We start from the raw sequence: 27,987 nt of genomic DNA, 5'->3' as shown, positions 1-27,987 counted from the left end.
TGCAGCTTGGATTGTACCTGTGAGGTCAGGTGTTTACAATCTACTCAGGTTGTGCCAGCCCCACTAAGGCGATTTTTGTGGGTCATTTAGGAAGTGTTGTGTAAAAAACAGCTGGCTCACATTTGGGATCTTCTCACTGACAGTTAATGGTCTTAGGACTTGACTAGCTTTGTGGCTCCGGATCATCATCATAAATCCTGACACAGTGCTGGCAGCACTACATAATATCCAAATTCCTTGAAATGATTCATATATCTTCATTACTTCTCATATAGGAGGAGAAGTACAGTATGACCTGGATTTTGTCTCTAAAGATGTTAAAGCTCCTGTTCTCCAGCATGCAGTTTTTGGCTCTGAGGAATCCCGTAGGTAAGAAAAATCACAGATCTCTTTAATATCTCAGTTGGTTCTCCGACATAGACGGCTAATACATTTTAAGGAATAATAAGGTTCAGCAAGTTAACACAATTGCCAGCATTTATGGCATAATGTTGACGAGCACAAAAATTATTTAGACTTGTTTCTTGTTTATTTAAAAAAAAAAAAGAAAGAAAGAAAGAAAGAAAAAAGCAAGAATCGCAGTTACAGTGAGGCACTTGCAATGGAAGTGAATGGAAACAGTCCATATACAAATACTACTTCAAAAGTATAGCCACAAGACATAAACATTGTACATGTTAACATGATTTTAGTATGATAAAATCGCTTACTAACCATATCTGTGAAAAGTTATGTTCAATATCACCACTTCATTGTCATGACGACATAACAGCGGTAAACCCTGTAATCTGGCAAATGATGTAATGCAATAAATCCCTGATTTTATCGCAATAAAATCATGTTAACATGTATAATGTTTACATCTTGGCTAAACTCTTGAAACAGTGTGTAATTTAATGTTTATGGACTTGCCCTATTCACATCCACTGGATGTTCGTACTTTAGGAAAAGATCCCAGTAATCTCACATGTGTCTCCTTTAAAGTTTCAGAAGAGATCTCTAACTTGTCAGAAACTGTGCTCAAATTTTCCAAGATATCAAAGTTTAATATTAAAAGAAGTCTAAACTAAATTTTAATTTCTCAGAAGGAATTTAAGGAGATACATCTGGGACAGAGAACTGAGATCTCTATTAAGTCTTCTGACATTTGAAAGAGCAACGTTTGAGCAATTAAAATTTCCTCTGGGATTGGTTTGCAGGGATGCGCCAGGGAAAGTTAAATCGTGGAGGAGGATATATCAGCCTGTGCTTGGCGGAGTATTAGGGAGACTACGATCTCTCTCGGGATAGAGGATTTTGTGCTCAATCAGACAGAACGGAGAGATAAAAGTTGAACAAGAGGACACACAGCTGCAGCCCGATCTCTGCATCATCACAAACACTGAGACAGAACTGGAGTCCTCATGTTATTAATTAAAGCGCAGTAAGATGGATCTTAGATCTAGAATGCTGTTTACAGCTGTGCATGCTCTGAACTGAGGTTTGGATACACAAGAAGAAAACAGAAAAAGTCGGTGTAGCACATTTATTGCACCTCTTTGCATCATATAACTCTATTGTTGCACAAGAGAGACAGCATTAATTTTATGTGTGGCTTGTTTGTGCTGGTGTGAGTCTGTGGTTAATGGCATGGGGAATTTAAAAAAATCCAGCATCTTATGGCTCATGTAGCACAGGCCCAAATCACATTAAATTGTTCATTAAATCATGTGATATGCGTCATATTTTCATGTGAAATATGTGTGAAGTATAACAGCTTATGAGGAATAGAGGTGTATAGCATGCTGCCAACAGTTGTGCGTTCAGTTCTTAAATTTTTTTTATATGTGGATTCCATGTTCAGTAGACATTAAGCTCAATGTACAGCATTTGTGGCATAATGTTGATTACCCAAAAAAGTAATGATGACTTGTTCCTTTATTAAAAAACAAAAAAAAAAAACAAAGAAATTACGGTTATTGAAAGGCACTTACATTGGAAGTCAATGGGGCAGTATATAAACGCTAAATTACACATCGTTTCAAAAGTATAGCCACAAGACTTAAACATTATACATGTTAACATGATTTTATTGTTATAAAATCACTTTCTTACCTTATCTGTGTAAAGTTATATACAATACCGGGATTACAGGGTTTATCAGCCTTAATGGCAATGAAGTTATAATATTGGAAATTAATCTAATAATTTTATAACACTTAAACCATGTTAACATATATAAATGTTAGAAATTGTTGCTTTACTTTTGAAACAATGTCAAAAAAAAAATGGTGGTAATTTTCTGCTGCAAAATAACTTAGTTTAACTTGTATTGAACCCGAAATATTAATTTAAATTATATTTTTTTTGTACCCTCACAACTTCCTCAACAAGTACCCCTTCATTGACTCCAAACCACAAATGTGTTCCTTTTTACTCATATTATATTAGATTTAGTAAGGCATGACCAGTAATATTATTAAAGCCACTTTAACCCTTATGTTGTGTTCCTGTCATTTTGACCCGGGTGACATTTTTTATTTGTTTTTGTTTTTTTTTAATGAATTTTCTTTCTTTTTCTTTAATCCAATTGGAATAACATTTCTTTGTTTGCATATGGTATCTGAAAACACAAAAGAAAAAGACCATTTTCTTTACATTTTATTGGTTTTATTTCACTTTGTTACACCTATTGTGTTCCCAGTCAAAAATGACCGGCCATTGGAAATTAATGGATTAGACTACAAAATACATAAATATTAATTGCTCAGGAGCATCCCAGTCCTTTAGATGAGCACATATGGGGATGTGTGTTTGCACACACAAAGTCCTCAGACATGTGCACTCAACATGTGTTGAGCGTTTCCATGTACAGTCTTTGAGGAATATTTCAAGATCTACTTAACATATTATGTTGTGTTTTGGCTTGTTTGAATCACGAGTCTGCTGTAATCGCGAGTCTGCTGTAAGTCTATGTTATATGTATGTTTCAGGAAGTAATATAGAAAAACGTGACAAAAAGACACTCCTGTTTATTATAATAAGAGTGTCAGTGGGAATTTAATACACTAATACTCATGGCAGTTTGGCCTCTGAGGGAAACAAATTTTCTATTTGCATTTTACTAATAGAAACCTTTTCAATGATATAACACATGGCTATGTCATCTTTTTTATGTTTTTACCAACTCTGAATATAATTGTTGAGATAACAAATTTGCAAATAATGAGAACAAAACAGTTCTAATTTGTCAGCAAATTCGATTATTTAAGAATTGGTAGGATTGGCTATATGCATTTTTATAATTTGTTTAGATCAAGCAAGTGGTTATTAATTTATTACTTAATTATTATTATTTATTTTTTTAAATCTGCATGAAGTGCCCCCAAATTGCCCCATCAGCTCAGTTCAATGAATCCTTCTATCAATATATTTTTTTAAATATGTTTTAAATATGTCATAATTACTAAAAAAGATCTAATGCAATATCTTGGGATAATATATGAAATATGAGAGATTTATTAACAATCTTAGTGGGCCGGTCATTTTTGACCAGGGACACAAAAGGTGTTCAAAAACAACAACAACAACAACAAAAAACTGTGTGTAAAAAACATTCACCAAGTAGCACATGTATTCTCCTACGAGTGTCATCCCTGTCATCCAGCCAAAACTTGTTCACATTACATACATTTTGTTTTCGTTCCTTAAAAAGGAACTGAACATCATGATGAGTGGTTTGTAACCTATTAACTATTTTCTGTTTTATAAGTTTAACATAAAATCAAAATCTTTCCAAATATACCCACTTGGAACTCAATTAAGTACCCCCTGGGGTATGTCTGGTTGTGAATCAGTGATTTAAATGTTACCACATGAGGCCCCAGACATAGCATTTTTTGACAGTGTAGAAAAGACCCCACTCATTTCAGCTGTTATAGCTTTATTTCCATAGTCTCTTTATGTAAGTGTAACTATCTGATAATGACTCCATACTCTCTCTCCTCTACACCGATCAGCCACAACATTAAAACCACCTGCCTAATATTGTGTAGGTCCCCCTCATGCCGCCAAAACAGCGCCAACCTTTATTTTTCTCACCACAATTGTACAGAGCGGTTATCTGAGTTACCGTAGACTTTGTCAGATCGAACCAGTCTTGTCATTCTCTGTTGACCTCTCTCATCAACAATGTGTTTCCGTTGGTGCAGGGCTTGGTTGAGTATCTCTGTAACTGCTGATCTCCTGGGATTTTCACGCACAACATTCTCTAGAATTTACTCTGAATGGTGCCAAAAACAAAAAACATCCAGTGAGGGGCAGTTCTGTGGGTGGAAATGCCTTGTTGATGAGAGAGGTCAACAGAGAATGGCCAGACTGGTTTGAACTGACAAAGTCTACAGTAACTCAGATAACCGCTCTATACAATTGTGGTGAGAAGAAAATCACCTCAGAATGCTATTCTGAGATGTGGGTTGGTGCTGTTTTGTCGGCACGAGGACCTACACAATATTAGGCAGGTGGTTTTAATGTTGTGGCTGATCGGTGTATGTCATGAACAGAGCACATAGCTGATGTCAAAGGCAAGGATGGGCTGTTGGTTTAGTTGCTGGTACAGGCCCGCTGTCACAATCCACTCTTTTATAGCATGGTTGCTGTGTTTTTCTAAGCTTCTCTCCGATAGATTCCTGCTGTCATGGACAGGGATGATGTTTTCTTTGGCCAGACACTAAATGTTTGAGATCATGATCAGATCATCTGCTACACTCACATGCATTAACAGTGCTTTATGATGAGCCTGGTCTTGCTGGTGCTAATGCCCCAGAGGAGAGATACTTACTGTACAGCAATGGAATCCACATCAGAGTGAAAGTTTTTTCACTAATCAGAAATGGATACATTTTTTGTGTCAGGACAGTGGTCTTTAATTAACCGATAACGCATAAGCAAGACACAAGACCACAGGCAATCATAGGCGTGCTGATATTCAGTACAGCAGCACAATTGCAATTGTGATATGTCTTTTATACAGCGAATCTACAAACAAGCAGTTAAAGGTGCTGTAAGCAATTTTTTCATGGAAAGGTAAACAAAAAACTTTTCCTACTCCCTGAAAGATATTCATAAATTGAGTGTCCTGAGATAACTCACCTGTCTCTGTGACAGTCTCTGTAAACAACAAACAAAAATTTGTCTGTGGGCCGCGGACAGTGATGCATTCTGTCTGTCAATCATTTTGTGCATTCTCATAGGGTTGTAGTTGCAGCTAATTATTGAGAATTACTACCATTTTTAAGCCATCTTGTTCAGAACAGTTGTCAGTTGAGGGCTCTATTTTGCTGCTGTTTTTTTTTAACAACCATTTCTGCATGATTTTTGTAATCTTTGGATTGTAGGGATTTGGAAAGAGGGTGCGTGGCTAATGCAATGGCTCAGTCTCGTGGAAGTACAACGGTTAAAATCGCTTACAGCACCTTTAATATTGAGTACTTTACATTTAAGACTCAGTATGGCCAGTGTTATTTTTATTTATTTTTATTTTTTTCAAGAAACACATCTTTCCCTGCAGGAAGCTGAAACATTTGGGAAGATATGGGGTGGACATGTTTTCTTTAGTGCTGGCTCAAATAAGAGCAGGGGGGTCATTACATTGATAAGTAAACATCTACAATTCAAATGTCTCAAACAAATTAAAGATAAATTAGGGAGAATCATTACTGTTTTAGGAGAAATTCAGGGACAAAGGTTGATTTTGGCTAATATTTACGCACCTAATGCTGATGATCAGGGCTTTTTTATAGATCTCGAAGGGATGTTGCAAGCCGCTGGCACCCCTCATGATATAATATTGGGAGGAGACTTTAATCTTTTGATGGACTCATTCCTTGATCATAGTGAAGCAAAAGTGTGTAAGCCCACTAGAGCAACACTGACACTTCATAGGATGTGTAAAAATCTTGGTCTTGCTGATATCTGGTGACTTTTGAACCCATCTGGTAGGGACTATAAATTTTTTTCATCAGTTCTTAAGATTTATTCTAGAATAGATTTTTTTTTAAATATCCAAGTCTATCATTTCATCTGTTGTTGATTGTTCAATTGGAAACATTTTAGTCTCAGATCATGCCCTGGTGAGTTTAGAGATATTGCCACATACAGCTGGTGCTTTAATGTATCCCTTTTGCAAAATCCTGATTTCCTACAGATGTTAAAGACTGAAATCAATGTTTATATGGAGACCAACTGGTCCTTAGTATCCTCTGTGGGCATGGCCTGGGAGGCACTTAAGGCAGTCGGATCATACAGTATGCCTCATTCACCAAAAAATCCAAAGCACGAGAACTCGTGGAGTTGGAAGAAAATATTAAAAGTGCAGAGGCAGAGCTGAAGCGCTGAATGTCGTCTAATGGCCTCAGAGAATTGACTCAATTGAAATACAGATATAATGCTATTTTGTTGCGGAAAGTGGAGTTTCAGGGCAAGACAGTCAAATTTTGAGTCAGGGGACAAAGCAGGGAAGCTTTTGGCTAGATATATAAAACAGAGAGAGTCTTTTTCTACCATTCTCATTCATACTCAGTGAAATCTGCTGGTGGTGAAATATTTACCTCAGCCATCGATATTAATAATGCTTTTAAAGAATTCTATCTTGATCTCTGTAGTTCCATGTCTTCGTCTACTGATGAGGATATTAGAGACTTTGTGGAACCATTAAAACTCATTAAACTGACGACGGAGCAAAAAAATTCTCTTGATTCTGAGATAACCTTGGAGGAGCTTGACGAGGTAATTAAGGCCTTACCTACAGGCAAATCTCCGGGGCTAGACGGTTTTGCTGCTGAATTTTTTAGATCTTATGCTACAGAACTGGCTCCACTTTTGTTAGAAGTTTATATGGAATCATTAAAGAATAGAAAGCTTCCTCCAACCATGACACAAGCCCGGATCAGTCTGATTCTTAAAAAGGACAAAGATCCAAGCGAGTATAAGAGTTACCGTCCAATTTCCCTGATCCAGCTAGATCTTTTGGCTAACCGATTAAGTAAAGTTATGACATCTCTTATACATATAGATCAGGTAGGGTTTATTCGGGGCCACAGCTCTTCTGACAACATTAGGCGTTTCATCAATATCAAGTGGTCAGTAGCGAATGATCAGACTCCAGTTGCTGCCATCTCACTTGACACCAAAAAGGCAGTTGATATGGTTGAATGGGATTATCTTTTTAAGATTTTGGAAATGTACGGGTTCAGGAATACTTTTATTGGATGGATTAAGTTACTTTATAGACATCCGGTAGCAGCGGTACAAACGAATGGACTAATTTCAGATTATTTTACTCTGAATAGGGGCACTCGGCAGGGTTGCCCTCTTTCCCCATTATTGTTCTGTCTTGCCCAAGAACAATTAGCAGCTGCGATAAGAAGGGAAGATGATTTTCCAGGGGTGGTAGCGGGAGGTATGGCGAATAAACTTTTGCTTTACGCAGATGATATTTAATTATTCATCTCTGACCCCACTAGATCTATGCCTTGCCTCCACAGAATCATTCCTTTTCTAAGTTTTCAGGATATAGAGACAATTGGTCTAAATCCGAAGCTTTGGCTCTGACAGCGTACTGCCCAGTAACGGCTTTCCAGCTGGGTGCATTCCAGTGGCCCAAACAAGGCATTAAGTATTTGGGCATCTTATTCCCAGCAAAATTGTCTGATTTAGTTAGAGTTAATTTTGACCCCTTAATAAATTGGTTTTATTATTATGTTTTTAGTCTCAGACGTTTGGCTCATTAGTTGCCTCCACCTGAGAGAGTCCCTCCCTGGTTCTGTATAGAACAGGAAGTTCTTGCCCCATTTCGCCATTGCAGAGCCTCTCTATCAAATTAATCGGAGAAGTTAAGTTACATCCCGTTATCTCGCACTTGAAATTGATAAAAGTGTCCAGACTGTTTAATTTGGACACTTTTTTAAATGTTGCCTCGAGCATATGGCTGAACCCCAAATTATGCATCAACAAGTCCCCTTTTTGCTGGTCAGATTGAATTGGGAGGGGGGTTACTACACTCGGTGACCTATATGAGAATGAAGTGTTGAGATCCTTTCAAAATTTGGTTCAACTTTTTGGGATTCCTAGATCTCAGTTCTATAAGTATTTACAGCTGCGCCACCTGCTCTGTACTGTTTTTGGGAATGGTTTACACCCCCCTAAAGTGGCAGATACTCTGGGAGTGGTGATTACTGCTTTTGGAAAAGGTCATGAGGCATCAGTGTATTACTCCCTGCTAATTCAGAGTCTTGGGGACGGAACTTCAACTTCTCTTAAGAGATTATGGGAGAAAGCTCTAAACTTGGCATTGGAGGAGGGAGTGTAGGCTAGGATTCTAAAAAACGTCAAATCTGCATCTAGAGATGCAAAGGTTCGCCTTATGCAATTTAAGATTTTACATAGAGTCTACTGGACCCCCTCTAGATTGCATAGGCTTGGTCTTAAAGACACACCCACCTGCTGGCAATGTCAATCAGAAGATGGAGACACAACCCATGTCTTTTGGGGATGTGTTCAAATTCAAGAATTTTGGTTGAGGGTCCAGAGTTTTATGGGTGATGTATTAGGTACTCAAATTTCATTTTGCCCCAGACTCTGTATTTTAGGTGATGGGGCGGTCATTGTGTAGGGGATAAGTACATGAAGAATTGGATCCTGGCTGGTGTTATGATAGGCAGACAAATTATCCTTAGAGGATGGAAGTCAGCTGGAGCCCCCTCTTTTCGTGAGTGGTATGAGGAGATGGGCAGGGTAGCGGCTTTAGAGGAGTTGTCATATAGAAGGCTAGGCAACAAGGATATATTCATTAGGAGGTGGGGTGGCTATTTAGCGTTTTTGGAGGGCTCTCGGGGAGGGGCAGTGGAGGGAGACGTGTTGATTTAAATGTGTGTGTTGTAGCCTTTTTTTAATGTATACTTTCCATTTTGTATTTCTAAATATTTTCTACAGTTTTATTTACTTTTTGTGTGTCTTTGTCAATTACGTTTGATCACTGGGGGATCTGTTCGTGTTGGGTGGTGGGGTTAATGTTCGGGAGGAAGAATGTAAATAATATAACATGATTCTATATATTTTGTTATTTTTTATTATTATTATATTTATATATGTTATATGGAATAAATTAAACTGTTAATAAAAAAAGAATGCACATGTGCGTGACTCCAGCCAGGTCTCTTTCACTGCACGGTACAGCTCAATTTGACTCGACTCGCTTTTTGGGGGTTTTCCACTGTGGATAGTACCTGGTACCTGATACTTTTTTTAGTACCACCTCGGTCGATGTTCCAAGCGAGCCAAGCCGATACTAAATGTGACATCAAAACCCTTCAGATCACTGATTGGTCAGAGCATCTTCACTACCAGTGTCACTGGATTTGCGACACAGGACATCAATCCGCTAGTTTTAAAGTTAGCAACAGCGACAGCAATATCATTTGTTCACGTGACTTTCGAATTGTAAAAAGAAATGGCTGTGCACAAAACCACGCTGTGGTCAATAAACGAGGTGCAGACGTTCCTCTCGTTAGCGACGAACGAAATGACTTGAAACGATAAAGTCTTTCGGGAAGTGTCTCAGCTGTTGGCTGCACACAGCTACCACCGGACCTACAAACAGTGTAGGGAAAAGTAAAAAAAAAAAACGTAAAAGTGACTACAGAACCATCAAGGACCACAACAGCCGGAGTGGTTCAAACAGAAGAAAGTGGAAGTGGTTCGACCAAATGGACGCTATCTATGGCAATAGACCGGCGTGCAATGGGAGGGAGAGTGCCCTGGACTCGGCGTTGTTGGAGTCCACGATGGTACATTAACTCTATATTCTGCTTGAAAGCTTCACTTTATTTAGTTGACCAGCTACTGGAAAGCTTGCTTCTAAAACAACCAGGCCAATTTAACTGTTACACTTGTGTAAAATCACCATGCAACAACTGCTTTATACAGCACAATGAGCTAGTAGCTAACAGCTAGCGGTCGTGTTATTGTTTATGGTCAGTAATGTTTGTGTCGCGTTTAAGATATGTCACGGCAGTAGAGGCGGCACAACTATGACAATCAGCCTATAATCCCACCCACATTGAGGCGGCACTAAGCTGCAGTGGAAAAGCAAGCTCAGAAAAGTAAACCGAGCAGAGTCAAGTCGAGTCGAGTCGAACTGTAACGTGCAGTGGAAAATTGCCATTAAGCAACCAAATTGGCCTGGTTGCTAGGGAGGGTAGAGTCACATGGGGTAACCTCCTCGTGGTCGCTATGATGTGTGGTTCTTGCTCTCGGTGGGGCGCGTGGTGAGTTGTGCGTGGATGCCGCGGAGAATAGCATGAAGCCTCCACATGCGCTATGTCTCCGCGGTAACGCGCTCAACAAGCCACGTGACAAGATGCGCGGATTGACGGTCTCAGCCGTGGAGGCAACTGAGATTCGTCCTCCGCCACCCGGATTGAGGCGAGTCAGTACGCCACACGAGGATTTAGAGCGCATTGGGAATTAGGCATTCCAAATTTGAAAAAAAAAAGAATGCACATTAGCTGAACCAGCCTGAAAAATATGTTTTTTTTAAGCGTGACCTGAGCCACAGAAGCACAGTTTATGATACCATTGCTGTCAGATTTTATTTCTGATTTGAAATATGTTTTTTGATCGTAATATTGACCAACCATTTTGGAGATTTCGGTTTTTACCCATTCAAGTAGATAGAAGCTGTATATTTATGCTGCTTCTATCCATAGAAAATAGCTGTCCGGCCTGGCCGGGAGCGTTCCAAAGATGGCCGCCGAGTGGACTAACATATCTTGAAAGGAACTGCCACAGTTTTCCTGACCAACCACTGGGCTGCTGGACTGTTTTCTGGTTCTGGACTCCATAAGAAGCAATGTAAAAACTATCGAAATTAGCAATCCAGATAACAACCATTTTAAGTGTTAACTGGAGTAAAAATGAGTTCAGGCTCGACTTGCACAATTGTTGGCTGTCCTAACAACTTAAAATAGTTAGTGATATCAAAATATCTAGCATCGGGCCATCGCTTCATGTCATCTATCCACTCCCTAAACTATGACAGGTGAGGCACTGTCAAAAGACTGTATCAGCCATATAGTGCCAAATATTGTTTTTATTTTATTTTATTTTATTTTTTGTATTTGGAAATTTAAAACTCTCAAATGTTCTGCTAAAAACAGGCTTCCGTTATGAACACATCTGCATTCAGGGAAAAGGTTAATAAAAGGTATATTGATAATTGTTACTTTGTTTCAAGAAAATCAGGATCTGGTAGTCTGTACAATAATATTACTTCAGAGATGTTTTTATCACCTGTGTCGTAAGGTTGCATTGACCCATAACATACAGTTATTTATGTCAGTAAGATGATGTAGATGGATTGTAAGTTGATTTAGTGCTCAGTCTCCCACACTGTTATCCCAGCACTCTCTCTTGTCCATGCAGTCTATCCTTCCCCAAGTAAAGGAGATAGAATCCAGTAATAAAAGCTGCCTGCCAAAACCTCAGTGAATTCCTGACGAAGGAAAGAATGCAGCAGGAAAAGAAGCCACATTTTCTTCCCTCCATCCTGCTTGCCATTTTTTTCCCTTTCAAAAAAACACACAAAAACTGTCCTGTCCATTCTCCACAATTTTCCTGTTTAACAGCATTGCCAGAAACAACTGCTTCAAGTTGGAAGAAAACATTGTAACAGAGCTAAATCTTTTTGCACCATTTTAAATCAAGCTAAATAAATAGCTTAACTTACATTTACTTAAATAGAATATGATTTTATAATGTTTATACCATATATAACTACAAGAACAGTACAAGAGTGTGAGCATTTATGTTTGTTTTGTTATGAAGTGTCAAAAGGGAAATGTCTCATTTAAGAGTATCAGAGACACTGCACAGGCTGCATTTTGTTTGGCTTGTGAAGTCGTCTGGTAACTATTTTGAGCTGTGATGAAGCAGAACTGTACTTGTGCAAAGGACTGAACTGCATTGGGATCCTCAAGCATGTTGGATCAGAAATCACATTTAAAGCACAAAAGATGTCAAGCTCTATGTATTGTTTGTTTCTTTGTCTACTTGCTAAAGTATGAGCTCATATGTGTAGATCTTTGAATTTATCTTGTAAGTCTGATTTGATCTGACAGCTTTGGAAATAAATCTGCGATTTCTAAAGGACTTTATTTTTGAGTCCTGAAATTGTGGATACATTTTGGTCAAACTCCAGGCAAATTTCAGGCAGACTGCTCTAATTATGGCATGTAAGTCTTTTATGCATTAGGATGGGGAATTAGTCATTCAGTAACAATCTGATTGTGAAGTCAAAGTCCACACGAGTCTGCTCGGTCTTTATCTTATACCTATATGTTCATAATGTCTTGTCAAATACCCAACCCTATTTTCCATTCAGCTTAGTCTTGTCCTTCGAATGTAAAGAGAAATTAAATTGAGCAATTTCTTAAAGCTGAAGTGTGTTATTTTTCTTATGTTAAAATCCTTTCTCCTATCCCAGCTTAATATGCAGAGACAACTTTAGGTAAGCCATATAGGATGATTTCTCCAAAAAGTGTCAACACTGTGACTCTGTTGTGCTATCAAAACATTTGAGTTTGGGGTGGGACTATTTGTTTTCTGACCAATGGCAAAGGGTGGGAGTGTACATAAAATCTGTTTGAAAAAATAATTATTTTTGCAATTCCGTTTGGTGATGCTAGTGGCACAGAAATATCCACAATATACTCTTCGCTTTAAATACAGCAGTCCCACATTTTAGATTTCTAGAAAGTTTTTTTTTACTTTTTTTAAGGTCTCTTATTAAAATGGCAGGAGATTGAGTCATCCTGGCAGTCAGTGTCTGAAAATCACCTGTGTTAACAGAACAATTACACGTTTGAGCCAAAGAAGCAGGTCTAAAATGGTTCACCGCAAGGTCCACCGTAAATATTTTGGACTGTTTATAGAGAACCTCTAGCTAATCTTTCTCTCTGTTTTTTAACGTGTGATTTTCTGGCAGCCATTTATTTGTCTGTCATAACTGGACACAGGTTTAGACAGCTTGATTTCTCCTCTCTTTCCCCACATGGCCATAGGGCTATTGTTTTAAAGCAATAGGCCCAATTGATTGTTTTTCACTGTGTTATCAGTTTCTACTGAAGGTATGTGCTCAAGAAGGACATACTATATAAAGAAGACTTTTTTCTCTTACTTAATTGTCGTTCTCCCCTGATCCTCTCTCTTTCTTTCTCTCTTAGTCTGAGTCATGAGTGAACCCAAAGCTGCAAAGTGGAGGAATATTATCCCAAATATGTGCATTAATCCTCCATCATTACAGCAGATTTTTTTATTTGTTCAGCTGTTTGGGAGCCCTTTCTTCGATCCTCCATAATATCTCACTACACTGACATAAAACAGCAGAGTGTTGCAATGCAATAATTATAGCACATAAAACTGATCTAGCCTGGAATGGCTTGAAAAACAGCACCTATTAGTACAGGGCTGATGTGGAACACTTTAAAGTGGCCATTACTTTGGGAGTCCTTTCTCAGGTCAGGCATGCAGATGAGTGTTGGAGTGTTTGTGGTAACATCTGCAGAGCAGTCACGCCATACTCTCTAGAGCACCAGCTGTGTCTGTCTGCCTGTCATGACATACACTCAAAATACTGCTGCAAATCTCCAACATGGCCAAATCATTTACTCAACTTGTTTACTCAACTTCTCTCCGACGCAGGTTCATTTTAATATCGAAGCAGCGAGTACCTGACGACTGCTGATGCTGGTTCACATGCCGCTGAGTGTTATTAAACTCACACCTAATTTTAGAACTGAGAGAACTCCGATGTTTCAGACTGTGACACGATTTGATTAAAATCAGTCACATGATCAAATCAGTCGGATTTGGCCCATGGGCCTCCAGTTGACTAGCTCTGGTGTACACAATAGTTGTCTAGGAGAAACCTTTTCACCCTGTTTAACCCCCCCAGTTCTGATTAATTAGGGTCACTTTGCTGTTGTCGGTCATTTTTGATCAGACAAAGTACAGGTGTAATTTTTTTTTTTTAAATGATGAACTACATATACATTTCTCAATTTCACCATTAATTTGCTTATGCAAATTAGCAAATATAAGTAACTTCCCTTTAGTAAAAACATGGTTGAAACATGAAGAAAATATGAGAATGTGTCCTGTATTGAGGGCAGATTGCTGCCATCAGGTGAAAAATAAAAATAACATGACTTGAATATCATGTTTTGACAATAATATCCAGTAGATGGCTGCAGTGTTCTATGCAGCCACCATACCATGTAATAATTCTAAAAATCATCACAAGTTATGCATTTAGATATATTTTTGGACAATGTCAAACTATTATTTGACAAAGTTGTATTTCTTTAACTGTCAGTTTTTGCAATAATGTCATTATGCATACAGCCAAATCTTAACTGGTGCTACAAAGAGAAGACATAAAATAATCACTTTGTTAACAATCATTTATTTCAAACATCAAAATGTAATAACTTAAAGTAAATGAATAATAATGTCAAGAAAATGAACAGTAATAAACAGAAATGAACAGCAATGGAATGTGAAAATTGCATGCTTGCATGAATTTGTAAGTGTGGACGTCCATGCATTTGTTTGTATGTATTGTGTTCTGCCTTCTGGCTGTGCTAGTCTCACCCATTTATTTCTATGTGTGTGTGATATGGTCTTACCCACTCATTAATGTGTGTGTGCTCTGCATTGTGGCTGAATTTATTTATTTATACATTGTATTTGACATGTTATAATGTCTCGAACACTTAGACTTATCAAATCAATTTTTTTTGGTGTGTTCAGATGGCAAGTGGAGAAAAAGTCACTAGGTCTTAGATAAATGAAAAAAAAAAAAATGAAAAAAAAAATTATTACATTGGAAAAATTTATTTTGGTCAAAAATGACCATTTTTGTTTCAGGTAAGAAAGAAAATAATACGTGCTTGGAACAACATGAGGGTGAGTAAATGATGTCAGAATTTTCATTTTGGGGTGAACAATTCCTTTAATTGCTTGAAATGTGTTTTTTGTCCCACAGCAACAGTAATGGGAAAATAAGCATTTACGTAAGACTGTATGATGCATGACATTTTCAGCTGCAGACAGCAGGTTGTTTATGTAAAACATGTCTCTTTTTCTTGGCTGCACCGTCATTTCCCAGCATTGTAATAATGCCTTCATTTCCAACATGTCAGCACAGTGGATACAACATTGTAGTTCTTTCCTTTTTTTTGTTCCTGAATGGACAAATTAATACAATTTTCATCCCCAGTTTTGCAGTTAGTTACAAAGTCTGGAACTCATTTCAAAACATGGCCTAAGAGTGTAATTATCATTCTGAATTGCAGACATTAGCTACTTTAAAGATCTTTATTGACAAAACATGAATTCAAGGCAAATGTTGTTATCGCTATGACTGTAAGCTTGACAAAAACTGAGCTCTGAAACATGATATTGTTTTACAGTGGCTTATCATTACAGTGTTGTTCAAAGGTTAATAAAAAATAATTACTAATAACCTCTACTAGGACTAAAAAGAGCAATTTCATGGTTGGAGTTAGTTTTGCTCATGGTCCTCAGAAAGGTTATTGCGATAAGAATATTTTGCTCTGCATTCCTCAAATTGTTTTTGCAAACTACTGTATGTGTTTTTGTTGATTTTCCATTTATTCCTACGAGCTGCCAAGTTGGGAATGAGTTCATAATGTGAGGGAAGCAGAGCTGCATTTATACCCCTCTGGAGCTCCTGGGAAACACAGAAAGGCAAAATGAGGGGGAGACTAGTCTGAGAGAGGGAGAGATAGATTTTGTCAGAAAAGGTTAGAGAAAAAGAAAGAAGAAATTGTGTGGCATAATAGTGACCAGAGTCAAGGTGGACAGCTGTGTTGTGGGACAAGAGGGAGGTTAGCCCCATCAGAGTGGGAACAAAAGAAGATTGTAGATTGTGTACAAAGGATAGAAAACAAAGTCCCTTTAAGGCAAGTCAGTTCACTTAGCAGATATTTTATATGTAGGCAATACTGTAAGCATACAAGTACAGCTCCTATCTACGTGATGTGGAAAACTGTTTGTCAAGATTTTGTTTTAATAGCCAAAATGATCACATGGGATATTAAACTGCTACTGAATGTTCCAGTACCCTGACATCGACCTCATTCTGCAGATTTACCAAGAAGCTCATTCTCCAATCAGACAGTTTTGCATCAATTCAAATGTTTTTAACTTTTCTTGTGGTGCTGAAGATAAGAAATGGGTTTTGGTCCCGTGAAAACCAGGAAGTAATCACGTACACCTAATAAATGATAAGCACTATTCGGAGGTTGCATTTTCCCTCTAAGATTACATTTTACCTCCACTGACGGTTAGGATTGAGGTGTTGGGTTAGGGCAGGGGTCGGGAACCTTTTTTCACTAAGGAGCCCATTTTTTAATTTTTGGTTGAAGTATTTTTTCGAAAGAGCCATAGCACAAATGAATAATTTACTATTTTCCAAAACAACATTTTTCAATAAAAAATTTATATTGCCCATAGACTACTCAAAAACACAAAAACAAACAAATACGCAAAAATTAATAGGTAACATGATGCAATATGGAATTGAGTACATGTGCATGTCTCCATAAAATTACTTCATTTTACAATTGTTCATGAAAAAGTTAACTTCCCTTTTGGGCTGGGCGATATGTAAAAAATATTCAATTATATGGTCAACCCCCCTGCCAAGTGTCGGTGAATAATTTTGCTTTATTGATTTTGCTTTAAAAATTAAATTAATTTATTGAAACGTGAAAAACTTAAAAGACATTTCTAAATTCAAATTGCACTTTAAACTAAACGAAAAAAGCAATTAAAATAACGAAGTGATTAAAAAATCTTATATATAACACCTCCCCAGATCCAAACATTTACTGTCTCCAACAGCCCCATTTGCCATCACGCAAGCATCCGTCAATGACACCAGGTGAAAGCTTACTAATAGCCTAAAAATTAAGAACTAAAGACAATTATAAATGTAAAGATAATTATAATAATCATCATCATAATAAATCAGCCTAATAAATTCCCTTGTGTTCCCAAAAAATGCTGCCAAATGTGTGTCCTTATCGAATGTGTTTGTATTGCATTTGTTAATACAGTTAATGCTGCCTAAAGAAAAGAAAATAGAACTCAATTTTAGGTTCAAGGTGAATGTGTCTTGTATTACTTTATAATTTAATCACTTTCATCTTTGTTTCTTTAATGCAAAGATCCCTGTATATATTACTGAACCTGCAGAGTTGCATTCATAATGTGTAAGAGCGAACTGCTCCGTGGAAATAAAGCGAACTAAACTGACAGCACCTCACGAGATGATCGGAGATCGTTTGCAGCATTCTCATAGACTACGTTATTCTTGTAAACAGTTTTCAGTTGAATGAAACAGAAAAAGGAGTGAAACTCTTCACATGAGCTTGTTCCACGAGACAGGGTCCCGTTGCACGCCTCTGAACAAACAGCGAATCAGACACGAGCATTAATGGCTTTTCTTTTGTCTGATCTTAAAAATATAATAAAGCGTGTTTCTTCAAGCGTGTGTCTTTTTGACTAACAGCATTTCTTGTCATGTGTCACTCCGAGACATCAGGTCACCCACCTGTCGCGGGTAGATGAGCAAACTTACTCGCGCATGAAATACATTTGAACGAGGAGCTCACGAACAGGATTGAGCCTTGTCGCATTAGGAGTGTGGCGGGTGCTATTTCACACCCTGGACGTACATAAGAAATAACAAACATTTGTAAAATCGCTCAAATGCTCTTAACAGCTAAGATCAATAGTTATTGGGATACGAGGTGCAGAACTCTATGCATATGTGTGTCTTGGAGAAGCGCTTTCATTGCACTCATGAACAGTGGAGCTCACTCCACACACATATCAAATCAGACACGCATCGTCGGGTTTTCTTTCGTCTGTTCTTTGAAATATAATCACTTTTTGTCAAACATGCCTCTTTGTGTCTAATTTCTTGTTATATATCACTCCAAGAAGTCTTACAGGTCGCCTTCCACAGTGGCTGATACATCAGCAAAATACTCTGCATGAATAATCTGCATTTGGCGAGTGTTCATTTCAAACCTTATTCACCAGGAGTAGGCTGTACGACAAATTCAGGAGAAAGGAAATCAAAACAGTGTCATTGACTTCAAGCTTTGCAATCACACCCACACTTTCTGCAGGAAAATTATCTCTAGAAAGTTTTAAACAATCATGTGTTGGTGAATGGTGAGACACCCCACAAGCCACTTGATTTTTAACAAAGAGCCACCTGTGGCACACGAGCCATAGGTTCCTGACCCCTGGGTTAGGGTGTATGGTTAATAAAATATGCTTTCCTGTTGACTGTATTACATAATTTACAATAAGATCTTGCTTTACAACTCTCTTTTGGCACCACTCTGGCACATTTCTCCCGGAAACTGGAGCTCACAGGTGCCATACGTTCACCAATACTTTCATCTTCGGCCACTGGGGGCAGTGGTTTGAATTTCGGTAAGCACAGACCGATTTCAGCTGAAGAACTTTCAACCTACTGTCGCTGAATTATGTCAAATCAACAAAAAATTCTGGCAATAATGCTACCATAAATGTTGCTTCTTTAGCTCCAATCACATTAAAAACATTAAAACAGACCAAGCTATCAAGAAAGCAACTGGCACTTTTTAACTGAAGGTGGGACTTCATTTCCTATAGCCCCCATGTTGAGTGTTGCGACAAGGCGCCTATTTGCTGTAGGATACAGTGGTGAAAGCCATAAGAAAAACATGAGGTTGATTTTAAAATAAGACATGATGTTGGAAGATACATTGTTTAGATTAATAGCTTTGGTTTCATATGGTTAATGGAGGCACTGCAATCCCATAACCATACTGAATTCTGATATGCAGTGTGCTGTGAAAATGAGTCGAGCACAATCACTATTGTTGTAAAAGCTTTTTCCACTGTTGTGGGTCCAAATCATTGTGTTGAACCAAAGGCCAATTAATGGATTAAAGAGTACAGAGGGAGTCCTCTGATCTTGTTAACAATACTTATTTGCTTGGATGACTCTTGTACACTGAGCCTCAGTGAAATAAGAGTTGGGAGAGTAATGCTCTTCTGTACTATAGACTATAAAAGATCTGTTGCTGCACTGGCCACACCTGTGTATGTAAGACAGAGTTCATACATGCATTCACAGTCCATTTCCACTGAATAGGTCTGGGTCTTTAGTCCTGAAGATTTAGTCCCTTTTGGCTTCTCAGCTTACAGTGCAAGACAAAAAGCCCCCTCTCATAATATCGTTGAATGCATGGTCATTTGTTATAGTACATATTAAGCTGTAAATGTCTATTTTGCTCAGCCTCGCTTTGAGTGAGTCAAGCTTTACAATGGAAATTTGAGGTATGCCAGTCCACACTGGCACAAACTTGGACATGCCACAATATCCTGAAGCAGCATATCATAACATAACAGTATATGACTGTGAAGGAACACAGGCACACTTGAAACTGTCTTTGAAAAATGACATTGGCTTGTAGTGTATGACTTTGTCCTTCAGTTGTCAATTTGTCCTTAAGTGAAAGAATTTCTAGGCGACATGTGGCTACATTTATGCAAAATGATATTACGTGGTTCCTTACATGTATCACGGCAGTTCAGAGGTGAAATGTCCACTGTGTGGCGCTTAAAGCGAGTTAAATTTTCTTCTAAACAGATAAGGTTTTTAAGGTTAATGCTCTATTAAGTTTCAAATAACAAAAACCTACCTCCCTACCCAAAACATTAAACCTAAACCTAACCAATGGTGTCAGAAAAAGTAACTGTAAGAGGAAAAATTTAATAGCTGAAGCAACCATGTCATTTTGAGGTGCATCTATGACATTTTTGGCTCTCGAGTCGACTCACTTGCTCATCAGGACTAGTGGTCCTTTGCATCAGTAGTACAACCCTCTATCAGTTGAGTTACTGTGCAATTTGATCGCACACGAAGCTTGTAAATGTAACTGGTTATGTAATGCAAACATTAAAATGTATCGCCTTACAAGTCATGCACTATCGTAAAATTGTTTAGATGTCATAAGGTAGCATTGTATGAGAAAAAGAGTTTATGAGCTGACAATATACTGTTGTACTCTTGATATGTGTGGAAGGGAATAAAAGTCGTTGTTTTTGTTATTTCAGAGGAAAGTGGAAAAAGAAAGTGCAGTGATGCGTACAACAAGCAACGTTAAAATCATTTTGCAAGTATAGTATAAGTATAGTAATGTGATTCTATGAGACCAGGTTACTTTTACAATAACTAAAGGATCTTTAAAGTCTCTCCAACTGCAGATTATCCAGTGTTGTGGTAAAAAAGGCTTTTATGTTTAATTCAAAAAAAAAAAAAAAAACTCTTAAGAAGAGAAGACAAGAATCGGTTGTTCTGAAAACAGACAGTTTGGTGAATAGAGAAAGGGCCACAGAGGCACAGGACTTGAGTTGGAGCTGGAGGTGATAAAAGATCAGCTTTGGAGGAATAGACACACTTTCAAAGGCCCCTCCTCATGGTGAACCCCCAGCCCCACCTCCCTCCACAAGGCATGATGCCACAACAGGTCAAGAACAAGAGTCTCACTGTAAAGAAATCTGGGGATTCTCCAAGGTAGCAAATTCCTGCCGAGTGAATGAGCTTTAGGCTGCATTTAGAATGGCCTAACCCCTTATCGCTAACTGTGAAACAGCATTGCAAATATCAGTGACTTGTAAGTTAGAATGAGAACTGCTTCAGTCTCCCGTGGCTTGTGATGTTAAATAAGATATACGTAGGTCTGGAACTGTCTGAAAGCAAACCAGGAAAAAGGGTGCAGGAAATGGACAATGAGAACAGCACATCAGTGACAACACACATCAATAGACTCTTGCTCACCCACTGTGACACTGAGTGCCGTACATGATACCATCACTGGACAGTGTTTTTCTGTGTTATTAGACATTAACACCCTACCAGAACCCCAAAAATGCGGGTTCAGTGCACAGGCCTTGCATATTATTTATTGCAAATGAAGTAGATGAAATACTACACCAACATTAATTAAAAAATAAGCTCCACGGCAGGCACTTTGGATTTTGTGTGGCTTGTTTAGCTTAACAAAAGTGACATGATTTGATACGTTTCTTGTTATGAAGTTGGGCAACAACAAATATGCAATCAAAAATCCTTTGCTTTTCCCTTGGCTTAACCTGCACACACTGCATGGAATTCTTAATTAGACTGTTTAAAGCTGTACTTATAAGTATGTTTTTAGGGAAAATTGACCTTTATTTTGTGTAATGCGTTTAACAAATGGAAATCTTTTGATTTAGAGGCTTCCAAACAAAGTAAGTGTTCTGTGCAGGTTAGGGCAAGTGGTATGAGTTCTTGAGGAAGCTCAAGGTCAGAAGGTTATTTTCAAGAGGCCATCACAATTGCAACACACCCGAGTATTTCTGGAATGTGTCCTGCCATAAGATCAACCCAGCAAATTGAACATTTTAACCCACTACAGGTAAGTTTAAATCTTAAGGTAGATTTAAAGGTGTAGTTTTCTAAAAAAAAGAAAATTCTGTCATCAGTTACCCTCATGTTGTTCAAAGCCCTGTATGATTTTCTTTCTTCCAGTGGAACACAAAGGGAAATGATTATTTAGTATGTCAGTCTCAGTCACCATCAGTGTTGGGTGTAATTTGATAACAAAGTAATTAGTAACTGTAATTACTTTTGGGGTAAAAAAAAAAAAAAAGAATTGTAATGCATTACATTTAAAAAAAATTCTGATAGAAGTGTTTTGGGAAGTAACTTAAAAGTAAAGTAATTAGTTATGTGATAACTTTTTCCATTAAGTAAAGTAATCTGATTAGTACTGTTGTGGATTACTTTTTGAAGCAACTTACCCAACATGTCTTTCACTGCACTTTTTCCATGCATTGGAAATGAACGGTATCTGAGGCCGACATTCTGCCGCACATCTTCCTTTTCTGTTCCATCAAAGAAAGAAATAGAATTCGGAACAACATGAGAATGAGTAAATGGACTAAAATTTTGGGTGAACTATCCCTTTAAAGGAATAGTTTCACTAAAAGTGAAAGTGGAGATGTATATTTAAAAGGACTAAAATATTGATCTGTTTCTCACCCACACCTATCATACTGCTTCAGAATACATGGATTAAACCACTGGAGTCTTATGGATTACTTTTATGCTGCTTTTATGTGATTTTTGGTGCTTGAAAGGTCTGGTCATCATTCACTTGCATTGTATGGACATACAGAGCTGAAATATTCTTCTAAAAATCTTTGTTTGTGTTCAGCAGAAGAAAGAACGTCATACACATCTGGGATGGCATAAGTACACAATGAGAGAATTTCCATTTTTGGTGTATTCCAAAGGAATATTCCAGGTTCAATACAAGCCAAGCTCACTTGACAACATTTGTGGCATAATATTGATTACCACAAAAATAATTTCGACTCATCCCTCCTTTTCTTAAAAAAAAAAAAAAAGCAAAAATCAAGGTTATGTGAGGCACTTACAATAGAAGTGAATGGGGCCAATTTTTGTAGAGTTTAAAGGCAGAAATGTGAAGCTTATAATTTTATAAAAGCACATTAATTATTCTGTTAAAACTCATGTATTATTTGAGCTGTAAAGTTGTTTATATTGACATTTTTACAGTCATTTTAGGGTTTGTCAACATTACATGGTTATTGCAACAGAGTTGTAAAATGTACTAACTTTACACAAAAAAGGTTAGCAAGCGATTTTATCACGCTAAAATCATGTTAACACGCATATTGTTTATGTCTTGTGGCTATACTTCTGAAACAGTGAGTATTTTACAGTTTACGGATTGGCTCCATTCACTTCCAAGTGCCTCACTGGAACACAGATTATCACTTTTTTTTAAAGAAAAGGAGGGGCTGGTCAAAAATTTTTTTGTGGTAATCAGTATTATGCCACAGTTTAACTTGGATTGAATCCTGAATTCCTTAAGGTGTGGCTGAGTACAAAAAAGGTTTACTGGCTTAAAAAAAATGTAGCTAGACATGTACCAGTGTTTTTACTTGCTTAAAGTGGCATAATATATCTAGTGTAATAAACACTGAAGAATTTCAAAGGAATCCATATCCTCGAGACATGCTTGCCTTGACTACCACCTTTTGACAGACACCTGCACGAATGAATTAATCCCATAAAATGTGCGCCAAGACATGCCCAGAGTGAATGCTCTGTTGGCAAACAGATTTTTGTCTTTAGATTTAAAGGTGGGGGGAAAGGAGAAGAATGTACAGTATTAATGACGGATTAGACCGTTCAATCACAGATATGTTGCCTTTGGCCGTTGTAGAAGCGGCACTAGACCACGCGGGGAGGGGCGACATTTCGCCTCGTTTATTGGGTTTAAGCGACCTCAGTTTTGCACTCAGGCAATTGAACGGAGGACATGGATGCCGTATGATATGTTGAAACAAAGACCCTACAAAAGGAGCTGTATTTGAAGAACAGGCGGTTAAAGGGATTGTATAGGTTATTTCGGCGACCTGTCACGCACTGTTCAGCACATACCTTCGCAGACGTGATGGGAATAAACTTGGAGACGCGGATACCCGGTGAATTTCAAGAAGAGGAAACTGGGATTTGGGTTTAAGCAAGCCTTCTTCATTATCAACACAGCTTGAAGTTAAGTAGCCTATACTCCTCAGACGTTTTACACACAGAGTGGCTTGCGTAAAGCTGTGGTGCATGGGCCAAACAATGTTGCTCATGTATGCTTGATATATTAATTCCGTTTTATGGGGATGCTTCCAAAAATTCAAATTTACAAAAACCGAAATTAGTGAATAGACGCTAGTTATGCAAATACACAAAAATGCGTGAACACAATGGAACTCTGTCCCCTGTAGTTGCCATTTGCGCAAGTGCACAGGACAGTTGATTGTACAGCCACAATGGGAAAGTGAGGCTAGGTAAACACTGTTTGTTTTCCTGGACTTTAACAACAACGCAAGACGTGGGCAGGGCTGGTTGGATATCCATTCATGATGTGAGAGACAACAAAAAGTCGAGGTTGGGGGTTCTCGGGACAAAGGGATGTTCTTGGAAACAGGTTACGCGCAGGGAATTCCTCAGGTGTCACACAGGGGTGTCCTTGATTTGCGCTGATGATAAGGGACCTGTAGAGCACTGCTCAAGTGATTTTCTGTATCTATATATAGTATCTGTAGCCTCTTACAGATGAGCTAAAAACGTATTTCAAATATCAATAGGTGCATCACGTATTTGGCAGGAGTAAAAGTATGGCTATATAAAGTAAAATCATGGCCTCCTTAAACAAAAAATAAATAAATAATAATAATAATAAAAACAAACACAAGAATATTTTACACAACAGATTTCTTAAATAAAATGCATTTCTATTAACATTCTGCTGCCTAAATGCGCTATATGTCTGACGCAGTTTTAGTGCATGTTTAAAACCCTGCTCTTTTTACCGAAGACTCTAAGCGTCTTTTTAATGTCCATCCTGACCTACTCGCAGTGCACGTACATGAATGTACACGAATGACTGCCACTAAGATAAAAATCGCCATGTTTATCACACAGTTGTAACTTAAGTACAAATTGTACAAATAGAACCACATTGATTAGCTACGTTTTAAACTTTAATGTATGAAACTCACTTCATGGACTTAAGAGTAGCGCCATATTGAATTTTTGACAGAATGAAAACGAGGCTGTGAGGGTAGCTAGGGTGGAATTGTTGTATACATTGATGTTGATAGCTCAGAAGACGAATTGAAAAAAAAAAAAAAATCCTGTCAAAAATTAAATAATGTTCCGTGTTTGATACAAGTAAAGCTCAATCGATAGCATTTGTGTCATTATGTTGATATAATTTCAACTCGTCCCCCGTCTAGGCTATTTAAAAATAAATAAATAAAGCAAATAAAGCAAAATCATGTTAAAGGTGAACTCAGTAATTTTTTTGTTTTGTTTATGTCGTCTTGGACTTACACTGACACCTAGGAGTGAAGATGAAGCATCCTTCAAACACAATAGTTTTCAGTTACTGATACCACTTTAGAAGTACTATTCACAGTCAGCAGCAACTAATGTAATCCATGAGTGAAAGTGTCCAATAACAGGACGGTTAGATTCAGCTGGTCATGTGATCCTAACATGGCAGCCCCCATGAGGGGACCCTCTCCATGTAAATTTAAACAGCTTTACTTATATGACTGGATTCTTCATCTCATGTAAGTGCATATGATTTCACATATGGTTCAAAAATACTGTTATAATACTATTATTTCTTTGACCGTAAAACTTTTTTATTGCTGAAAAAAATTTACTGAGTGCAACTTTAACATGTGTAATGTTTTACTACTTTTGAAATACTTTTGTATTTTAATGTTTATGGGCTGGCCCCATTTACTTCCACTGCAATTTTTTTCTTCTTCTTCAAATAATTATTTTCTGTGATAATCAACATTGTGTTGTTTGAGCTTAAAACTGAACTGAACCTGGAACATTTCTTTAAGCCTTTGTAGATGGACCAAATGTGGTTTAAATTAATTAAACTAACATTAAACAACCATAACCTTAGGTATATCTACAAATTGGAGGACACCTTGACACACTATGCTACCCAGTTTTATTTCACGCTTGCATATGTTTGTTTTTGCTAATAGGTTGCATAGATATCAACCATGGTACCTAACCGGAGATTGGGTCTGTCCCATCCTTGCTGTATTAGCCTGCTTTTCTTACTACTCCTGCCCAGCTCAGTTTCAGTGAGAGAACCTCGCCACCAGTCCCATGCCCACCTCCCTTCACTGATACCTCACGCCACTCATCCACTGTCCCGTTCCAGCTTTAGCGCCAAAGCTCAACTGGACCTCACCACTCACTGCAATGAAAGCTGCTACCACAAAGGAGAAGACACAGATAAAGAACACCTAACTGAGCAGCTAGCTTTCGAAACACTTTATGCAGATGGCTCCCGTACTTTAACCACTGTTGACTTGGATGAAAATGACAATGCTGTTGATGCTGAACCTCATTTCAGGTGGCCTAAAGTAGCACCTTCCAGACATAAGCGGCTCAAACGGCAAATTTATGGTTCTGATGGGCGCTTTAATATTCGTGGTGACCACTTCTTGCTGGACTACCCATTCTCCACAGCCGTTCGCATTTCCACTGGTTGCACTGGTGTTCTGGTGTCTCAGCAACATGTTCTTACTGCAGCCCACTGTGTACATGATGGGAAAGACTATGTTAAAGGAGCAAGAAAACTTAGGGTAGGCTTTCTACTCACTCCTTTTGTTAACAACACAAAGCCTGGTCAGGCTCCTGTAAAGAAACCTTTGGTGCGCTGGGTGAGAGTGAAACGGACCCGGGTACCTAAAGGTTGGATCCAAGGTCCCCAAGAGGTCAGCATGGATTTTGACTATGCACTTTTAGAGTTACGCTGGCCTCACAGACGCCCTTTTATGCGACTGGCTGTGGCACCCACATCAGACCATTTGGCTGGTAAACGCATCCACTTCTCTGGATTTGACAGTGACCGGCATGGGGAACTGGTGTACCGCTTCTGTCCAGTGGAAGATGAGTCCAACGATCTGATCTACCAGCACTGTGATGCCCGCCCAGGGGCGAGTGGCTCTGGGGTTTATGGACGTGTTTGGGACAATACTTTAGAGCGCTGGGAGCGCAAGGTCATTGGCATCTTCTCTGGACACCAGTGGCTGGAAATCAATGGCGAGAATCGTGACTACAACGTGGCGGTTCGATTTACTCCACTAAAGTTTGCTCAGATCTGTTACTGGGTTCATGGAAATAAGGTGGACTGCAGTCAAAACTGAATACATGAAGATGATGAGATAGAACAAGCAGCAGAATACAAGAATGATATTTGAATGGACAAAATATGACGCCTGATTTGGATACCTGCACTTTACAGTGTCTTTTTTTTACGGGTGTGGCTACTGAATTTGGGACAACTGCTAGTAGATCACAACCCACAGGCTATGATCACTCTTTATTTCACTTGGGTTAGATCTCAGAGCTGGAACTTGATTCAACCACTATCTTTACTTTTTGCTTAGTATACTACCAGTGTTACACAAAGCTTTAGACTCTAGGCCAACATCACAGCAGATATATCTTAGGTCTTTGCCAATGTCAAATAGACATCTGATCGTAGTTCGATGCTTCTCTCACAGGCTTGCTTTGTTCAAAATACACATAACAGAAGCTTCTTACTTTTAGAGAGTAGGATTGGGATGGAGTCAGGTAATGTTAGTCTGTGATGCTAACCTTCTTATTTCTCATGACTAATCACTTGGTCTTTGTTTTTGGTTAACACAAGATTAACATACACAGAGTGTTTGTGTATTTTGTGACTTAGAGGCAGAAGATTAATGCTTCCTTAATTCCCTTCCCTGAGCATCTGTTTGGTCTCTTTGAACATTCAATTTTTTTTTCTTTTTTTTTTTTCTTGAATATGATTACCAAAATAACACATAAAATAGATTACTGTGAGATGTATTATGGGAGTAGAGCAACGGTAAATTGAGAGAGCATATTATGATGTGTATATACAGTATAATATATTTAAAGCATGGATGCAAAAATCTTATTTTTGATAGACTTAAATACATAATGTACATTCTGATCTATAATCAAGTCTTGACTACAATTGACTCTTCTGCATTTGCACTATAATTTCCAAAAAAGACACACAATGGTAATGGTAAAATTACAGTATCTATTGCGAAATCCTTAGGCTATCCCTTTTCTTTTGGATGAATATAAAGACTGGACTCTAAGAGAAAGGTTGTGGGGTAAATGTTGAATATAATTCTATTTTAAAAATCTTTAATTTTAATAAACTAAAATATGTCTGC

The 27,987-nt window shown here is 38.1% G+C and overlaps 1 protein-coding gene across 2 annotated transcripts; it reads left to right on the top strand.

Annotated features, from left to right (window-relative positions):
• LOC127413091 (serine protease 23) lies at positions 1-27,987 on the top strand. Of its 2 annotated transcripts, XM_051649954.1 has the most exons (3): positions 1-369; positions 1,200-1,423; positions 25,771-27,987. In XM_051649954.1, the coding sequence occupies exon 3, from the start codon at positions 25,789-25,791 to the stop codon at positions 26,941-26,943; it is 1,155 nt and encodes a 384-aa protein (XP_051505914.1). In that variant the 5' UTR covers positions 1-369; positions 1,200-1,423; positions 25,771-25,788; the 3' UTR covers positions 26,944-27,987. The 2 variants fall into 2 exon arrangements, with proteins under 2 accessions (XP_051505914.1, XP_051505915.1); XM_051649955.1 differs by lacking the exon at positions 1,200-1,423.

The sequence above is a fragment of the Myxocyprinus asiaticus genome, chromosome 22 (genome assembly GCF_019703515.2).
Source record: "Myxocyprinus asiaticus isolate MX2 ecotype Aquarium Trade chromosome 22, UBuf_Myxa_2, whole genome shotgun sequence".
Taxonomy (NCBI): Eukaryota; Metazoa; Chordata; class Actinopteri; order Cypriniformes; family Catostomidae; genus Myxocyprinus; species Myxocyprinus asiaticus.
The sequence above is the reverse complement of the archived record's forward strand: the minus strand, read 5'-3'. Positions and strand labels throughout refer to the sequence as shown.

What these genes read in the sequence shown, in the direction of transcription:
- LOC127413091 (XM_051649955.1), top strand. Translation starts at nt 25,789, where the DNA reads ATGGTACCTAACCGGAGATTGGGTCTGTCCCATCCTTGCTGTATTAGC.